Source organism: Micropterus salmoides, unplaced genomic scaffold (assembly GCF_014851395.1).
Source record: "Micropterus salmoides isolate LMB-PRFRI ecotype aquatic unplaced genomic scaffold, ASM1485139v1 Ms_hic_scaffold_16, whole genome shotgun sequence".
Taxonomy (NCBI): domain Eukaryota; kingdom Metazoa; phylum Chordata; class Actinopteri; order Centrarchiformes; family Centrarchidae; genus Micropterus; species Micropterus salmoides.
Genome location: NW_024040707.1, coordinates 23967390 through 23983744, shown reverse-complemented (window position 1 = coordinate 23983744; position 16355 = coordinate 23967390). Strand labels below are relative to the sequence as shown.

General features: G+C 39.2%; 1 protein-coding gene across 1 annotated transcript in view; it reads left to right on the top strand.

Moving 5' to 3' along the window:
* The window catches only part of celsr3 (cadherin, EGF LAG seven-pass G-type receptor 3), a 123977-nt gene that overhangs the window by 42843 nt on the left and 64779 nt on the right, over window positions 1–16355 (top strand). Inside the window, 4 exon segments of the mRNA XM_038723767.1 lie at window positions 7038–7260; window positions 11890–12005; window positions 13972–14060; window positions 14754–14911. Of these exon segments, the coding sequence (XP_038579695.1) occupies window positions 7038–7260; window positions 11890–12005; window positions 13972–14060; window positions 14754–14911 (586 nt within the window).

The following is a 16355-nucleotide window of genomic DNA, read 5'->3' as shown; positions in this document are numbered from 1 at the left end:
ACTGGCTTTGATGAATAAAACATCTGCGTGAATAAAGGGGTGGTGTGAATGCATTAAGCCAGGCACAGAGGAAGAAGAGGAAGGAAAAGAAATGGAAAGATATGGAAAGAGATGAAGAAAGGAAGGAGAAAGGCGCAGTAAAGAGTGGAACATTTTATATATAGAGATAGGAAGAGGGAAGGAATAAGGAGCTAGAGGAGGAGGATAAATTAAGGGGAGGAAGAAAAATGAAGGAGGGGAATGAAAATAGTGCTCTGCTTTTAAACAATAAAGCCAAAATGCAAGCAGAGAAGAGTCAGTAGTTTTCAGACTTGAAATGTGTTAAGTTTGTGTGGGGTGAATAGCGTGGTGTGTATTTTGGATTGTGTGTATGCTAGTGGACATGTCCTTGTGGATGTGCTGGCGGTGAGAATTTTGATTCTTTACTTAAATACAAGCAGCAAGACCACAATATGTAAATCTTCCATAACAAATAAAAGTCCAGCATGCTAAATTTGACAAAAGTATTACTAGCAAAATGTACTTAAGAGTCATTTAAGCAGCATTTTAATGGTGTAGTTGTTTGAAGTGGAGCTAATTTTAGCAACTGCTGTTAACTGATTTATTGATATATGGTCGGTTGACAGGAAATGAATCAATTTTGTTAATCAATTGCTTGTCCAAGTTATGTTTCCAACACTCCAATCCAAAAATGCAAAATATTTGCTCGTTCCAACTTCTCAAATGTGAGGATCTGTTGCTTTTCTCTGTCTTATGTAGTTGTAAATTTAAGTTTGGGGCTTTGGACTGTTGGTTGGACAAAAGAATGTTCTGGGATCTGGGAATTTGTAATTTTTATAGACTAAACAATCAGTTGGATGGTTGGACCTCAAGTACATCCTCTGCTGGTCCCTTTTGACGATTGTGTCCACAGTGCTGTTGAGTATGGTGATGGGGGATAGTGACTCTTCCTGAAGTCCAATTCCACAGTTTTGAGTGTGTTAATCTCTAGATTGTTCTGACCACACCAGAGGGCCGGCTATTCAACTTCTTGTCAGTATGCAGACTCGTCACTGCCCTGGATGAGGCAGATGACCGTTATGTTGTCTGCAAACTTAACACACCCTCGTTGTCAACAATTTTTGTTATGTTTGTCTTTATATCCCGACAGCAGTCAGGTATCTGGGACTGTTACAAGACTTTAATAAGCATGGCCAATCATGACTGCCTACCTGTGCACTCTGAACTACGCTCATTGTCCATGAAAATGTGTTTTGGGGGAATAGCTTTGGAGGGAGGCTTGAAGGGAAGGGGTGGCATTTTTTTGGACGGATACTGTCTCTGGCTAGTTTCTACTGCGTTGCCTACCCTAGCTTCAAGCTGTTTCTTGTGTGTGAATGTGTTTGTTTCTATTCTGCTATGTTCATTGAAAACCATCTGTTTGTGTACATGAGGTTGCTGTACTTGTTTGTGTGTCGAATTTTGAAGTGCTATGTTGCTATTAGACACTCACCGTTTGTTGATGTGATCGCGTGACCTTTGTGCCCACGTGAGTCTGAATGCCGAGCACACTGATGAGCAGGAACATGTTCCCATGTTCCTGCTCATCACTCACTGCTACAATTACTATTTTAACTCTTATTATTACTATAATTATTGCTACTATTTTTATTAACATTAGTTATAATTATTTATTATATTTATTAACATTAACCACTATTACCATTACTATTACTTTATATCTCTATGGGGAACTTGCAATGTGCTACTGTGTTCTCTATAAATAATATTGAACTGAATTGAGCAGCCTGAGAAATTATACACGTAAAGTGACTCTGTCCTGCTGTATTTTTGTATGTGTTTTTCCCATGACTGCTGATCAACTTAAGTGCTTTGTTGTAGTGGATGCCTTCATACTGCTTGGGCAAAAGACGAGAATACAAACATCTATCGTTGAGTCAGTCTAAGATCACGTCTGCTGTGCTTCACCTCCTCTAATTAGAGTATGAGTGTGTCTGTATGTCTAGTTTTTTTGATGTTGTCTGCAGTTCTTATTTTTGATGCTGAATGTGGGCATGCTTATTTTGTGTCTTCCATCGTCAATTTATTACCTGCCAGTCTGTCAATCTGTGCGCAACTAGGTGTGCAAAATGAACTAGCCTGTGTATTTGTAGGTGTGTGTGTGCTTAAGTATCACCACAAGCATAATTCACGAGTATTAACGTCTATTTATTTATTTTAATATTAATGAGAGGTTCTGTACGGATGAATGGGCGCAACAAACAAAGGCTGGGAAATGGAGCTCTGAGTGTGTGTGTGTGTGTGTGTGTGTGTGTGTTTCCCTATTTAATTGGTTCCCTGTTGTGTGCACGTCCATAGAAGTATATGTTAAATGTGAAAGGGGAGAGAGGATAAGCGAAAGCTAAACAAGGACAGACAGATGTGATAATCTGAATGTCCTTGGGCTATTGTTAGCTGAGCTGGGTGTGTAACTGGGTGTCTCTTCAGGGTGATTTGGTGGTTTGAGAGAGTATGTTTGTCAGCCAATTGCTGGCAGATATCGGTTAACCTGCGGCATGTGGGGAAATGGAGTGATGAAGAGTAGGATGGACAAATGAATAAAGTGTGTAAAGTGACTGTGATGAATGGAGAAATAAAATGAATAGGTTTCTACAAAGGTGTTTGCATATAGGATTAGTTGGAAGATCACATAATTACTTGAATAAATCAGTTAGGAAAGGAGGTAAGGAGGGATTTAATGGACGTTTAACAAAAATATTGATCAAGTGCAAAAAGTGGAAACAATAAGCAATCAGCAAGCAAATACTTTAGATTTTTGTAGGGACACACTTATGAGTGCAGAATATGTTTTAAAAGCAAACAAGGTCAGAATCGTGAGTACAATAAAAGCTTCCTTTGCTTGCTTGTTTTTTTTGTTTGTATCCCTCTCATGGAGGAGGATAGATGGATGATGAAGGAAAGTACAAAATACAGAGGGTAATTCAAGTTGTCTATACATTTGATTGTTATACTCCCTAAATTTTTTAACACTTATTCCATCATGGGGTTCAGTTTGTGTTGTGTGTCACAGACAGTATCAGGTTGTGTATGAAATGTTTGCGTGTGTGCTTTTACAGCTTTTCCCTCAGTGTGACTTGTGCATTTGTGTGTGGTCATGACTTGCCCTCAGGTGTGTGGGGCTCTGTTTTGACTGTATGTGAGAGATTGTTTGTGTCCATGTCTTGTGTGTGTCAGATTATATTTGGGTCCAAACGATCATGAGGAAAGGTGAAGGCTTCTATTGACTTACAACCATGTGTGTGCGCGCGCGCGTGTGTGTGTGTGTGTTAAGATGTGAGGACTCTGCCAGTGGGTACTTTGGCATCTAAAAGCAGCACAAAGTGCCAATAGAGACAGCTACATGATAAAACCCGAGAGCCTCGAGGGCAGGGGCAATGATCCGTCTGTGTGTGAGAGAAAGAGAAAGAAAGAGAGAGAGAGAAGGGAAATATGACACTGTTTTTTTAGAGATTGAATGTGTGTTCATGTCTTTGTTTGAGAAAGAAAAAAATCTATTACATCCATTATTAATGTGTATGTATTTTGGTTTGTTTATTTGTTTATCTATTTGTGTGTGTGTGTGTGTGTGTGTGTGTGTGTGTGTGTGTGTGTGTGTGTGTGGGTGTGTGTGTGGGTGTGTGTGGGTGTGTGTGTGGGTGGGTGTGGGTGTGTGGGTGTGGGTGTGGGCGGGTGTTCAGAGCCATCGGCAGATTCTAAAGTGGGTCCTTAAGGAGCCATATGTCTTAAGGCTAGTTTCAAATCCTGTCTGCTCTGTTTATATGGAGGGCACTGGGTGTGGGTGCTTTTGTGTGCAGCTGCTAAATGTCAGACAGTGTGTGTCCAAATATGCTCAAGGAAAAAGAAGATTGAGCATCTACTCCTATGTACCTTTTTATGTGGGTGATTGTGTATACAGTATGTGTATTTGTGCGCTGCGTGGGTGTTTCTGCCTCCCTAGACACTTCAGACTAGCTCCTATTTGACTGGCAGCCAAATCTGTGTTCATTTTTCATCTGCATTTGTTTGGGTTGTTGTTGTTTTGCACACACTTCTAAAAAAACAGAATCACAGTCGGCATACTTTTTTTCCCCTTTTCCCCTGCGTACATTCACGTTCTAATCAAGTACTAATTTACATATTTCATTCAGTTCATTGCCTGATAGGAAGGAAAACCAGCAGCACTCTGTTAAGCTGTTGATGTGGAAAAAGAACCACTGCTTTAGAGATTAGGGCAAGACGTTCACGTTAGGTATAAACCTACAGAAGGCTCTCAAGTGACATAACACAACCTTTGTTGAGTATATTGAAGGCCCTCAAAACAACAGTGACAGTGAATAGCTGATTGTATTACTTAAAAATGACACATGGTCACTTTCTGCTGTTTGTTTGTGGAGGCTGAACATTTAAAGAAGGTCTGGCTGCAGCCTGTAGCATTAGCATGGATTTGAACCCGGGTCACTGCTGTAAGGCCTTGCGAGCTTTACCAACTGAGCTAACACGCCATCTAGTTTTCAAATTAACTTTGACCCAGATCCAGTAGTGATGTCACAGCCCTTCATTTGCCCATTGTGGGTTTAGGGATTTAACTGGAGGTTCACATTGCACCCACTCATGCCGCACCCCCTGGTCTACAGGCTGCAGCTGTTCTTCTCGATCATTTCCGCACCTATGGAGTTATTTTAGTATAATCACAAATTGAATGTGAATTTAATAGTGTTGAATTTGAAATGTTCAAACCCATTCTCACTCCATGACTCGTCACATATGGACGCATGTTCAAGACCCAACGGCGTCAGTTTGTAACGCACAGGGGATCCCCAGAGCGTCATATTTCAGCGCAGTGGGGGCATATGATATTTAACAGCAAAGTAAGGACATGGTTGGGGTGGATGGAGGGCCAGAACCCGGACTTTGAACCAGGAGAGCGGTGTTTGTGTCCCGTGTGAAACAAAAAGTTAACAATAAATATTTTTATTGAAGTTAGGCAAGTTACGTGAATTGTGTAAGTTACGTAACTGACATACATAGTTATTTTAACCCAAACCATGACCTTTTCCTAACCTTAACCAAGTAGCTTTATTGCCTAAACCTAACCAAGTTCTTTTTGTGCCTAAACCTAACTAAACTGCAACATTTCACAACTTTAATAATATGCTGTATCAAAATGGCGATGTTTAAAAATGCTAGCGTTTTAATTTGAAAGTGTAACTGGACGTTGCATATTTATTGTTGCTACCTTTACCGGACCTTATATATTTGTTGTTGCTAAGCGTTGCTAACTTGATTGCGGAGCCCTAAATGTCTAAAAATGACGCAAAAGGGGTACCCAGGGCTTTAAAAGGCGATGCCAAAGGGCCATGACCACTCGTCAACACGTGACGAGTTGGGAGTGAGAGTATGTTGGAATTTTGTACGCTAAATTTGAAATTATATTTCATAGATTGAAATTGAATCTAATGATTTGAAATTTAATTTTACTTGTATTGCTTTCAGTTCCTCAAGTTCAGTTTCTTAAGATAATGTCGGCAGTTATAAAGCTACCTTCAGCAGTTGTGAAGCAGCAGTTGACAACCTAACTTGACTTTTGAACTACTACTACTACTACTACTGTGAACCGTTGCGATGGCTCAGTTATCAAGTTAACTTCAGCTTGGTAGCTTTAATGAGCTAACTTAGCAGTTATTAAGCCAGTATATTAGGAAGCAGGTGGATGTGCTATGTTTGCTTTGCCAAGCCTACCAGCTGCCTAACTGTTTTGGAAACTAAAGACAAAATTGTTTGGACAGAATCTTAAATTGGTATCGATTTTGGGTTCAATTCGCCCCCCTTTGAAAAGTATGGAAGTTTAACAAAAATATTGGATCAAGTGCAAAAACGTTTCTGTTTAACTCCGAAGCCACGTTTGATAACGCGAGTTACCCAAAGTTCCTGGAATCGGCATTCTGATATTGTTTAGTAAACAGGAAGCATGTGGTCTTGCGTCTTGACAGAATCATCTGGTGTGCACGATAAAATATAAAATTGGTGAAATTTGTCATTATGTCTGTGGAATCCCACGTTTTAAAAATCAAGATATGAAAATCCTCTAGTGTGCATGAGGCATTACGTTGTAAGTACAAGTTAGTTAGTTAGTACAGTTAGGTTTGTGCAACAGTACATGCAGATTGATTCTAGGTGCATGTTTGATTTTTCAGTTTGGTAATAACATTGTTTTCTGAATAGGCAATGCTAGAAATGGGAGTATTTAATCACTGACGTATTGCTTGAATTAGTTGTGTCAGTATAAGATAAGACAGACTTCGACCTCTTCTGGTGCTTCTGGTGTCATTTAAATCTTTCAAATTACATTTATAGCCTAATGAGTAAAATATTAAGATCACGACAATATTTTATCTTAACCATATTTAAATTCAGCATGTTAACCTAAAGCTCTGTGGGTTTGATCAAAGCTTGGTTGCACAGCATGTGTTCATTTTGATGGACTTGCCAGTGAGTTCAGTAAGGTCAGCGCTCATGAAAATTAATTGCCTGAAGTCTCTGTGGAACAAACACCAAAATGGAAAAACTGTCCAGGGACTGATGGAAAATCTTAAACCATTTTATTTGACGTATCCTTTTATGTTGGTGCAGGAAAGGATGCTGGAAATGTGTATATTAATGCTGTACGATGGGGCATGGCTATTTATATACAGCATATCCTAAGACTGTGAATGTAATGCAGTTATGTGCTTTTGTTCTATATTTGTGTTTCTTTAAAGATAATACTATGCCAACCAGTTTGTCCTTGTAAAGGGGACATTTATTGGGAACATTTTTAATATTTTTTACTGCCCAAAGCACATACTCATTTAGTTTGGTGATCTCTTACTGAGTCACTGATTCTGACATTTTGTTTAGCTTTCCTGTGTCATTGAGATTATTGTGACATTGCTGTTGCAATTCCTACTGAGGTTTAGCAGAGGTTGAAGTAATGAATTCTTTTCATTTTTAACCCCCAGGTGATCGATGTGAGTTTGATCGACGGCAGGGCAGGTGTGTGCCAGGTGTGTGTCGTAATGGAGGGACGTGTCGGGAGCTTTCAGGTGGGGGTTTCCGCTGTGAGTGTCCTGCTGGAGGCTATGAGCGTCCATACTGCACAGTCACTGCCCGGTCCTTCCCACCGAAGTCCTTTGCCATGTTTCGGGGCCTCAGACAGAGATTTCACCTTTCCATCTCGTTAACGTGAGTAAATTGAGTGTAATCTGCTCTTTGTCTTTCTCTGCTCTGTCTTTCCTTTTCTTCTCTAAATTGCCATATAGTTGTTTTGACTTCCTTTCTTTTAGCCTCCATCTTTCATCATCCACTTGCAGACAGAGATCCATAACCACTCCTCTTTGATTCTCAGTTCTCTGCCTCTGACTCTTCCTCTTCCCTTTGCTTGAATCTATTTATTTCATCTCTGTCTCAGCGATCGATCCTATTATTCATGGTGTTTCTCTCGGCTGCCTCCACTTCTCTCTCCACTGAGAAGTGCGGTTTCTCCCCTCTGCTCTTTCATCTGTCAACTTACTGGGTTCAGTAACATGCTTTGCTTTCCCTCTTTCCACTCTCTCTTCTTATTGTACATCTTATCATGTGGTAGTCTTGTTTTTAAGTCTTGCCTCTTTCAGCAAGGGCTCCAAAGGTAAATGCTTCATTTTCTGGTGACCCTATGCTCATTTTGTGAAGTGGTGAGAAAAAAAGGCAAAAAATTTTCTAAGTCTGAGACTGTGGGCCTCCCCTCAGACAAAGCTTTGGAAAAGGCACCCCCTCACCCCCTTAGTTTACTTGCTTAGTTTTGCTCAATAACCTGAACACCTATGGGATCATCATTATGTTATTTGATCCCACAGACACTCAACAATTGAGCCAAGATACCCTAATATTGTTTGACAATATATATTTTGACATAACTTCAGACCTCACCAAATAAATAAAAAAAGGTCTGTCCTAAGGCATTTATTAGTTTCTGATTCTGATAAAGTTGGAAAAAAGTACTGAAACTACTGTATTTTTGAACACTTTCAACAGGAATGCTATTCTCTGTGATCTCCTCTTGATGACTAATGTAATACTTTTTCTCTTCCATTCACTGAGCCTCCCCTGAAACTGTTTGGGGTCCCCATGGGGAGGCCCAACTCACACTTTGAAAACCTCTGCCCTAGTTCAATCCAGACCAAAATAGGATTTTAGCTAGAGTTACTCCTTAACTTTTCCTTTTAAAAAACACCATTGGAGTTGTGGCTTTTTTACTTGAGTTTAATATCTCCAAATTTTGTCAAGAGAGTACTGACCTGCTTGTAACCTGTAGAGATACATAGCTACACCCTCTAACTTGTTTTGTTCAATTTTAAAATTGATGCTGTGGCATAAAGTATGTATACATTACTGCAGAGGTCAGTGATTGCCCCTTACTTTAGGACACTTTGTCTTGCTTACCCACCACCATCGTTTCCGTGCTACTCCTCTGCCTCTTTGAGAAATCTGAAGTGGTCCTTAAGAGTGGTCAGGTCGGGTTATGGGATGGTTGCCATGGGTGATGTCTTTTCTAATGATAGTTGCCAAGGTGACATTGCCCATGGGGTTGTTGCTAGGCTGATGTGGCCACCGTGGAGTGGTTGCTATGAGACATTGTGGTCAAGGAGCTTCTGTGCATTGTTGTTGCGGAAAGGCACTATATGTCATTTGAGTCATTGATTTGTAACCACTAGTTGGGCAGTGATGGTAAGTCAAAGAATGATATATGTGATGTGGCTGTTCCTTAAAGAGCAGCTCACTTTATGAGCATTTAAGAGGTTTTGTGGTAGATTGTATCCCCTGGAAGACTCCAGCGTAGAGAGTCAGGGAAGTTGTTGAACAGATACTGTTTGGTCTTCTTCAGAACTGCCCTTCTGCACATTCAGTCAAACCCATTCACATCAGGGAGCTTCAACCTTAGTCTACAGAACTACAATTTCAATGCCTTTCTCTAGGGCACCACACCAGTAAATTTAGTTTTTCAAGATCACAAAACCCATGATAATGTTGTTGGGTTAAACTACTTTCATGTTAGCCAATGGTGACTAATTTAGTAGCGTCCAATTGTAAATACACGTTGCTCTTACTACGCCAGCGTTCTTCCCCTGATGTCAGTGTTTTATTTAGTGTCCTGTTTGCTGGCAGCTACTCATTTGCCTAATTTCAGAGCAAATCAGGCCATATTATTCATGTCACTCACTTTCTCCCAGAGCATTTTATTTCTCTAGTGCAAAAATGTTTCATCTTTCACCCAAAAGCTGCTTCAGAAGCTGTTGTAGTTGTAACATGAGAAAGTATGATGGGTAATATGGCTCTATAGGGCTGTGAGAGTATAGATATGTCCTTAATGCAAAATTGTAATGTGTGCAAATCATTTGGGGTTTGTGAGAGAGGTTTATTGATTTTAAGAGAAACAGTCACCTTGAATATACTTTATTTTTGTTTTTATCTTTTTCAAATGCAGTTGTTGGATCCAAATAATGAATTTCACAAACAATACAGACAAATACAGCAAAAACAGACATATTGAACATTTTATACCTCCAGCCTCTCTCCATCTTCACTTCATATGACTCCACTCACAGTTTCCATTTACTCTGGTAAAGCTCAGGTTACACTATTTTTCCTAAGATATTTCTGGTGGCTTGAAGAGATTAAATCTGCATACTACTAGACAGGACACCACAGTGCTGTCAGAACTACAGTAGAGCCATGCAAACAACACACATGCCCGCTATTAAATAACGCTGGGTTTATTTTAGACAAAGGCAACATTCTCAGATAACACAGTTGTCACGATGGAAATGGCAATAACATGCTCCTTTCCTAATACTGCTGTATTGCAGTGATGATTCTATTGTTACAGCCACATTGATCTCTGGTGGATGTTCAAGCCAAGGATGTAAAACACAGATATAAGTAAGAATGTGTAGAAATATTGTTCCTCAAGGACTTGAGATAAGGCCACTAGTTCATAAAGCAACAAGCAAGACTTTTGGTTTCAAAACATCTTAAAGGTTCAGTGGCAGACACATTACAAAAGGTGCCATCTTCTGAGACAGCAGAGAGTGGCCAGTCAAGAAATTAGGTTTCTTTATGTAGATATATTCAGAAATGTTATTTACTTAATTATTCAGTAAAACCATATGTTATTGCGACTTGGCCACTGACAGATAAGATGGAAAATGTAAGCCAAGAGTGTGAAACACTGTCACTGTTTCTGCACCACAGTCCATTATAAACCACATTATAGATAAAGTTTATACAAACACTGACAAGGGAAACATGTTGATTCTCTTTGTGATTATGGACCATCGCCAAAACTGCCTGCAGCAATAATATCTGGCCCGCTGCCAGATCATGGTGCTTTGATAGCGGCAACACATAAAAATGAATAAACTTTGATAGCGGTGATGAAATAGATCTCAGTCATGGTAGCAACAGTTACTCACATAATCACTGCCTCTTTTGTGGTTTTGCCTACAATATAAAAGCGCAATAAGCTTGTTAGCTGTAATGCAGTGTTTGGAGTTGAATTTAGCGCTTTTACTTGAAAATACTGAATGACATTAAAAAGTCTGTAGCCTGCTTGACACACCTCTGAAAGAGCCGTCAGAAAACATGATTCCCCTAAATGCACTCTGCCTGAAGATACTGGGGAAATGAAAAAGCGTCGGTTGTAGGTTGATGGATGCGGATAAAACACCGAAACACACACACTACAGCCCATGCAGTAATGTTAGGAGAATCCATTTGTTGGAAAAAAAAACAAATTGTCCCAAGGTGGGATCAAACACACAACCCTCAGGTTACAAGTCCTACACTGTACCTGCTGAACTAACCATATTATATTCTCTCCTACCATCTAATGGTTGCTCCAATGCAAAACTTATTTGCCGACCCCTTCTGTATATTATTACTACTTCTTCTTCTTCTTCTTCTTCTTCTTCAAACATAAATATTCAACATAGTGATGAGTGTCTACACTGCCTGAATTCTACCAGAAGTAGAACAAGAATCGTAGTGAACGCTCTGTAGTCCGTTTTGGGCTACTATAGAAACATGACGATGAACGTGGCGACGTGCATGTAAGGGGGACCCGCAGTTATGTAGATAAAAATGGCTCATTATAAGGTAATAAAAACATAACGGTTTAATATGTAAGGTCTTTACACACCACTGAAAACATAGTTACGGATCTTATGTTACATTTCTGTCACTAGATCCTCAGAATTGGACCTTTAAGATAAAAGCAATTTTTAAAGTCGAGATTTTTTGCAGTGGGAATTGCCTTGTGTCTTGTTGCCAGGAGATTTGTCATCTGTTCTGTATTATAAAAAAAACCAACAGTGCTTTTGTTCAGGCCATGTTAACATGGCAGCCTTGGCCTCAGCACGTCCCCCTGGCCTTGCTATGGAAAATAGACTATTGTGTCACTCTTGCCAGCTGAAAGGCGGGGACGTCTGCAGAAATATGGTTGATTACGTGTGGTGCCATTTGAGTACCTTTTTTTCTTACTTACTAAGTCTGTATGAGGATGCTTTCAGGAGTCTTTTTTGTTTTGCCATGTGGAATTAGGTATTGTATGTCAGACTGTATCATGGTCAAATGTTGCATTAACCAAGCCAGAATTAAGAATCTCATCTGAAATGTCATACAGTATTACTCAATTTATTTGTAATGTGTAATGTATATTTTCAGGATCCAAATATGTAATATACCGTATACATAATATAACAATACTAATATTGGCTACAAAATATTCATCAATAAATGTATTATGGACAAGAGTTTCTGTATGTGTGCATTTTCTAGTTTTGCCACCTTGGAGAACAGTGGTCTTCTCTTCTACAATGGACGCTTCAATGAGAAACATGACTTCATCGCCTTGGAGATACAAGACGGACAAGTGGTGCTCAAATATTCCACAGGTACTATATCTATATCGAGTGAATGTGTGTTGTATTATTTCTCTATTTATAAGGACCATATGTTATTATATTATAATTACAATTGTGTATTCCATTAAATTAATGTGTTTCTTAGATGTGTTGTATGACCATTTTAGCCTCATTCTTTCAGCTGCAAAGGTGGTGTGTCAGCTTTTCGACATTAAAAGCCGCAGGCACTGAATAATAAGTGGTTCAACTGACTTTCAAGAACTCTTTATCACTTCAAAAATCCGATTAATTTATTTAACACACTCAAACATTTTCCAAACATTGCCATAAATTAACTTCATAGAGTAATGAAATGATAAATCCATCCATGACACAAAAAGTGCATAATAGCAAAAGGTGGGGCAGTACATATAACCAGTCTCCAAAGTTACCCTTTTAGTTTAATATGAATTTGTTTATTATACTTTAGGTTGCATTTCTTTATTGTATAATACTGTTTCTGGTAAAACAAAAATGATAGTACTCTTTAAAAAAAAGAGTCTGTCTCTGTAGGGATCCTTTCCACAATGTAACCTGCTCCGGCGCAGGTTAGTTATTCAGCAAGTTACCACGGCGATATACCCTGGTAAGAATTGAGCCACTGTCATAGGACTGAAAACACAGGGTTAAACATTAAGTTACCTTGCTAACCTCAAATTCTGCTTCGTAGTACAGGCCCCTGACCTCCCAGAGCTCAACAACAGAGCCATAACACGGCTTTGGCAGGAGTTTTGTCCCCTCTGGCATAGCAACCCTATGTCCACTGTATTTGATTAGTGTATTTGTATGTCTTTCATGTGAGACATCAATATGTGCAGATTGTGAAAACAAATGTCTCTCCTGGGACAATAAAGACTTACTACTTGCAAGTACAGAAATTGCTGTTATTTGTACATATTATACATGCACACATGTGAGGAAATGGTAGCATATGAAATAGAGATAGGCATTATGATGATCATAATACATGTTAATAGGCCTATATAGGCCTATTATAGGCCTATTATAGGCCTACTACGGAAGCCCTAAGCGGCCATCAATACAAATATATTTTTTACTCCGTTTTCCCGTGATAACGGGATAATTTTCTCGAGATAAAAAACCATAGCTGAATACAGGGGTTAGCAGGTGCGTTTTTTTAGGATAATTGCAGAAAAACTTTCAGTGCACAGAGGACAGGACTCGTATTCCAAGGATTGTGTGTTCGACTCCTGCTTTCAATTACTTTTTTTCTTTTGTGCTTCAAGTTGTCATGAAGAGATTCAGGGGAATCCAATCACACATTTCCCTACGGCTATTTTAAAGGTTCTGAAATAGCCGTCAGGAAATGTGCATTGTTACCTGGATTCCCCTGAATGAGAAGCGCAGGAATTTCCTCTGCCTGGGAATGATGGGTGAATGAAAAGTCCATTGGTTGATGGATGTGGACCAATTGCTGGGATGCACACAGACCAGCACGTGCTTTATTGTGAGCATGTGAAACAGTCTCTTCATAAGAACTTTGTTGACGAGGATTATGAAAAATGTTCTTCAGTGAAGATCAAACACGCAACCCTTAAACTATAAACCCTGTGTTCTGTCAGCTGAGCAAGCCAGTGACACTAAAATCCACCTGAAGTTATCTTTAAGAAACGTCCCTGCGGACCCCTATGTTAAACTACTGGTTTGTAATCTCGAGACCATGAGAAAATGATCCCGTTACCACGTGAAAACAATATTTGTTATTTCGAGATATCCTGTTATTACGGGAAAACAGAGGGAAAAAAATCTTTGAATCAATGGCCTCTTAGGGCTTCTGTATCCTACACGTTTTGTGTGTGTTTTATATATTATGGCATGTAAAAACAAAAAATGAACTAAAGCAGCAGTAAGCTGTTTTAATAAATATCCATTTGTATATACCTATTAATTATTTCCCGCTTAACTTTTGACAAACTTTTCATCCGTCTGCCTGCAGGTGAATCGTCCACTCAGGTGAGTCCCTTCCTGCCTGGGGGTGTGAGCGATGGCAACTGGCATACTGTTCACATCCACTACTACAACAAGGTGGGTTTACATATCAGTTTGTTTGTGTGTCTTGGACCATTTTGATTTTTGATCTTACTTTTGATCTTTCATTTTGTGTTTCAGTCTATTTGATCAGTTATCCTTTGAAGTTTTGCATTTTACTTTCCGTACTGTACTTCTCATGCATCGGCAGAATAGTTTATCTGCCTTCATGCTGACAAAGCACTTTGACTTGAGCTAAAGTGTTGGTGTGTATACTGTTATGTGGGTGTGTGCTTGTCACCATTTCATTCATGCACATTCACCACACATCTCCTTTAATTTTCTTCATGTTCTTTCATTTTCCTCAGCCAGCAACACGCTATGTGAGTATGAGTGTGTGTCAGTATGCACATACACTGTCTTTGTTCTTTGTTTCTTTCTTTTTCTCATTCTGTCTTTCTTTCTTTCACCAGCAGACAGTAAGACTGAATGTGTAGTCTATTGTAGCTTTTACTGCATTATCTTACTAACTCAAGTTTCCCCTTTTCCTTCTAACATGATGGGCAGTGGCAGCATAGATACAAAATATAGTCTGATGTGTTGGAAATGTTCTGCTGTAGTGTATGACTGCAATGATATAAACTCTAGATTTAGTAAATGCTGCGTGTTTCTTGCATGTTGTCTGGTGTAATGGTGTTGGTTCTGGTTTCTTTGGACTGTGTATTCAATCTTGTGTTTGTGTGTGTTCAGCCGAAGCGCAGTATGAGTGGCGAGGCCCAGGGTCCGTCAGATGAGAAGATCGCTGTAGTGAGTGTTGACGACTGTGATACAGCCCTGTCTCTTCGCTTCGGTACGCAGCTCGGAAATTACAGCTGTGCTGCACAGGGCAAACAGACCAGCAGCAAGAAGTGAGTTTATCTTTCTTTTAGCTCTCTAACTTTTTCCCCCTGTTTTGATACCTGCGAAGGAAATACTTGTGAGCTGGTCAACTCTTATTGATGAAGAAGGTTTAATGTCATGGCTCCACAAATCTGAAAAATTGCCCCCACAATAAAGACATCTTAGTCTCTTAAATGGTAGCTATTCATCTGATCTGAAAATAATACAATTACAGTTGCTGTCAGAGCACTGTTGCCCACAAAACTTACCAATAATACATAACTACATTACAGTATAACACTGTCTTTGTAATAATATAATATAATATAAAATACAAAGGCGGTTTTAAACTGTACATTGGCACTGGCACCATGTAATATAGCTCAATCTTGTGTCGTTACTATCACAGCTGAATTTCATATGGAATTAATCATCAAATGAATTCCATCGTTTCATGTCTGACATTTATGAGTAGCAAATGAAATAACTGACTCATAAAGTTTAGTGAAAACATTTATTCAGCTAAAGTAATTAGTAAGTTCATTTAGTTCCTTGATCTCATTTACCTCCAGTGCAGCAACTGAAAGACGCTGAATAGTAATAGACCATGAGCTTTGGGTGGTGTTTATACAGGATCTGCTAGCTTCTTTGCAAAGACAAACTTCATTGAACATCATCTGTTACTGAAAGGTGGGGTAAGCATTTTTAATCAAATACACGTATTTTTGTCAAATTCATGAACAATACATCCTCACGTTCCGCTAGCTGTCCGTTCAAACAAACAAAGTGGCCCACACCCTGCCCCACAATGTTAGCTATAGTAGCAGAAGAGTTGTGAGTAATGCTGTCTGGAGCCTGTGTGCTGGCTCTGGGACCTTCTCATCCTCTTAGCTTCCCATCAGCAACTGCCACAGTTGGCTAACACACAACCTAGCAAATGTTAGGTTTGCTCTACATCATGTTATTTGTCAAGTAACTGGATTTCTCCTGAATTGCTTACCCCACCTTTACAGTTTTTCTCAGCTGCTTTAGCACATTTCTCAGATCAGAATTGAAATTCTCAAAACTACTTGTTCAACCTCCACATCATCTTGTCACTTGTGCACATCATAAAATCAATTTCTCATTGTTTTGAACAAATTGAAAATGGTTTGACATATTGATGCAAATGATTATGTATAATTGTCTGCTGTTTTCTACATTATCAATTGATTATGTCATGCTGATCACAATGTATTATACCAGTTCTCTGTTAAATAGGTGTACCCCAAATACTTTGTTCTGTTGAAATTAATATGCCATATTAAAAAAGGTCTCGTGCATTTTCAGTCATCGTCATCAAAACCTTAGCCATAGCTTACATCAGAAAATACTTACAGACTACACTGTTTTATTGACAACACGGCTTAACTAATTTCTTGAACACTCTCTTGTTCGTAAACAGTGACACAAGGACTTGTCATTCTGATGGCA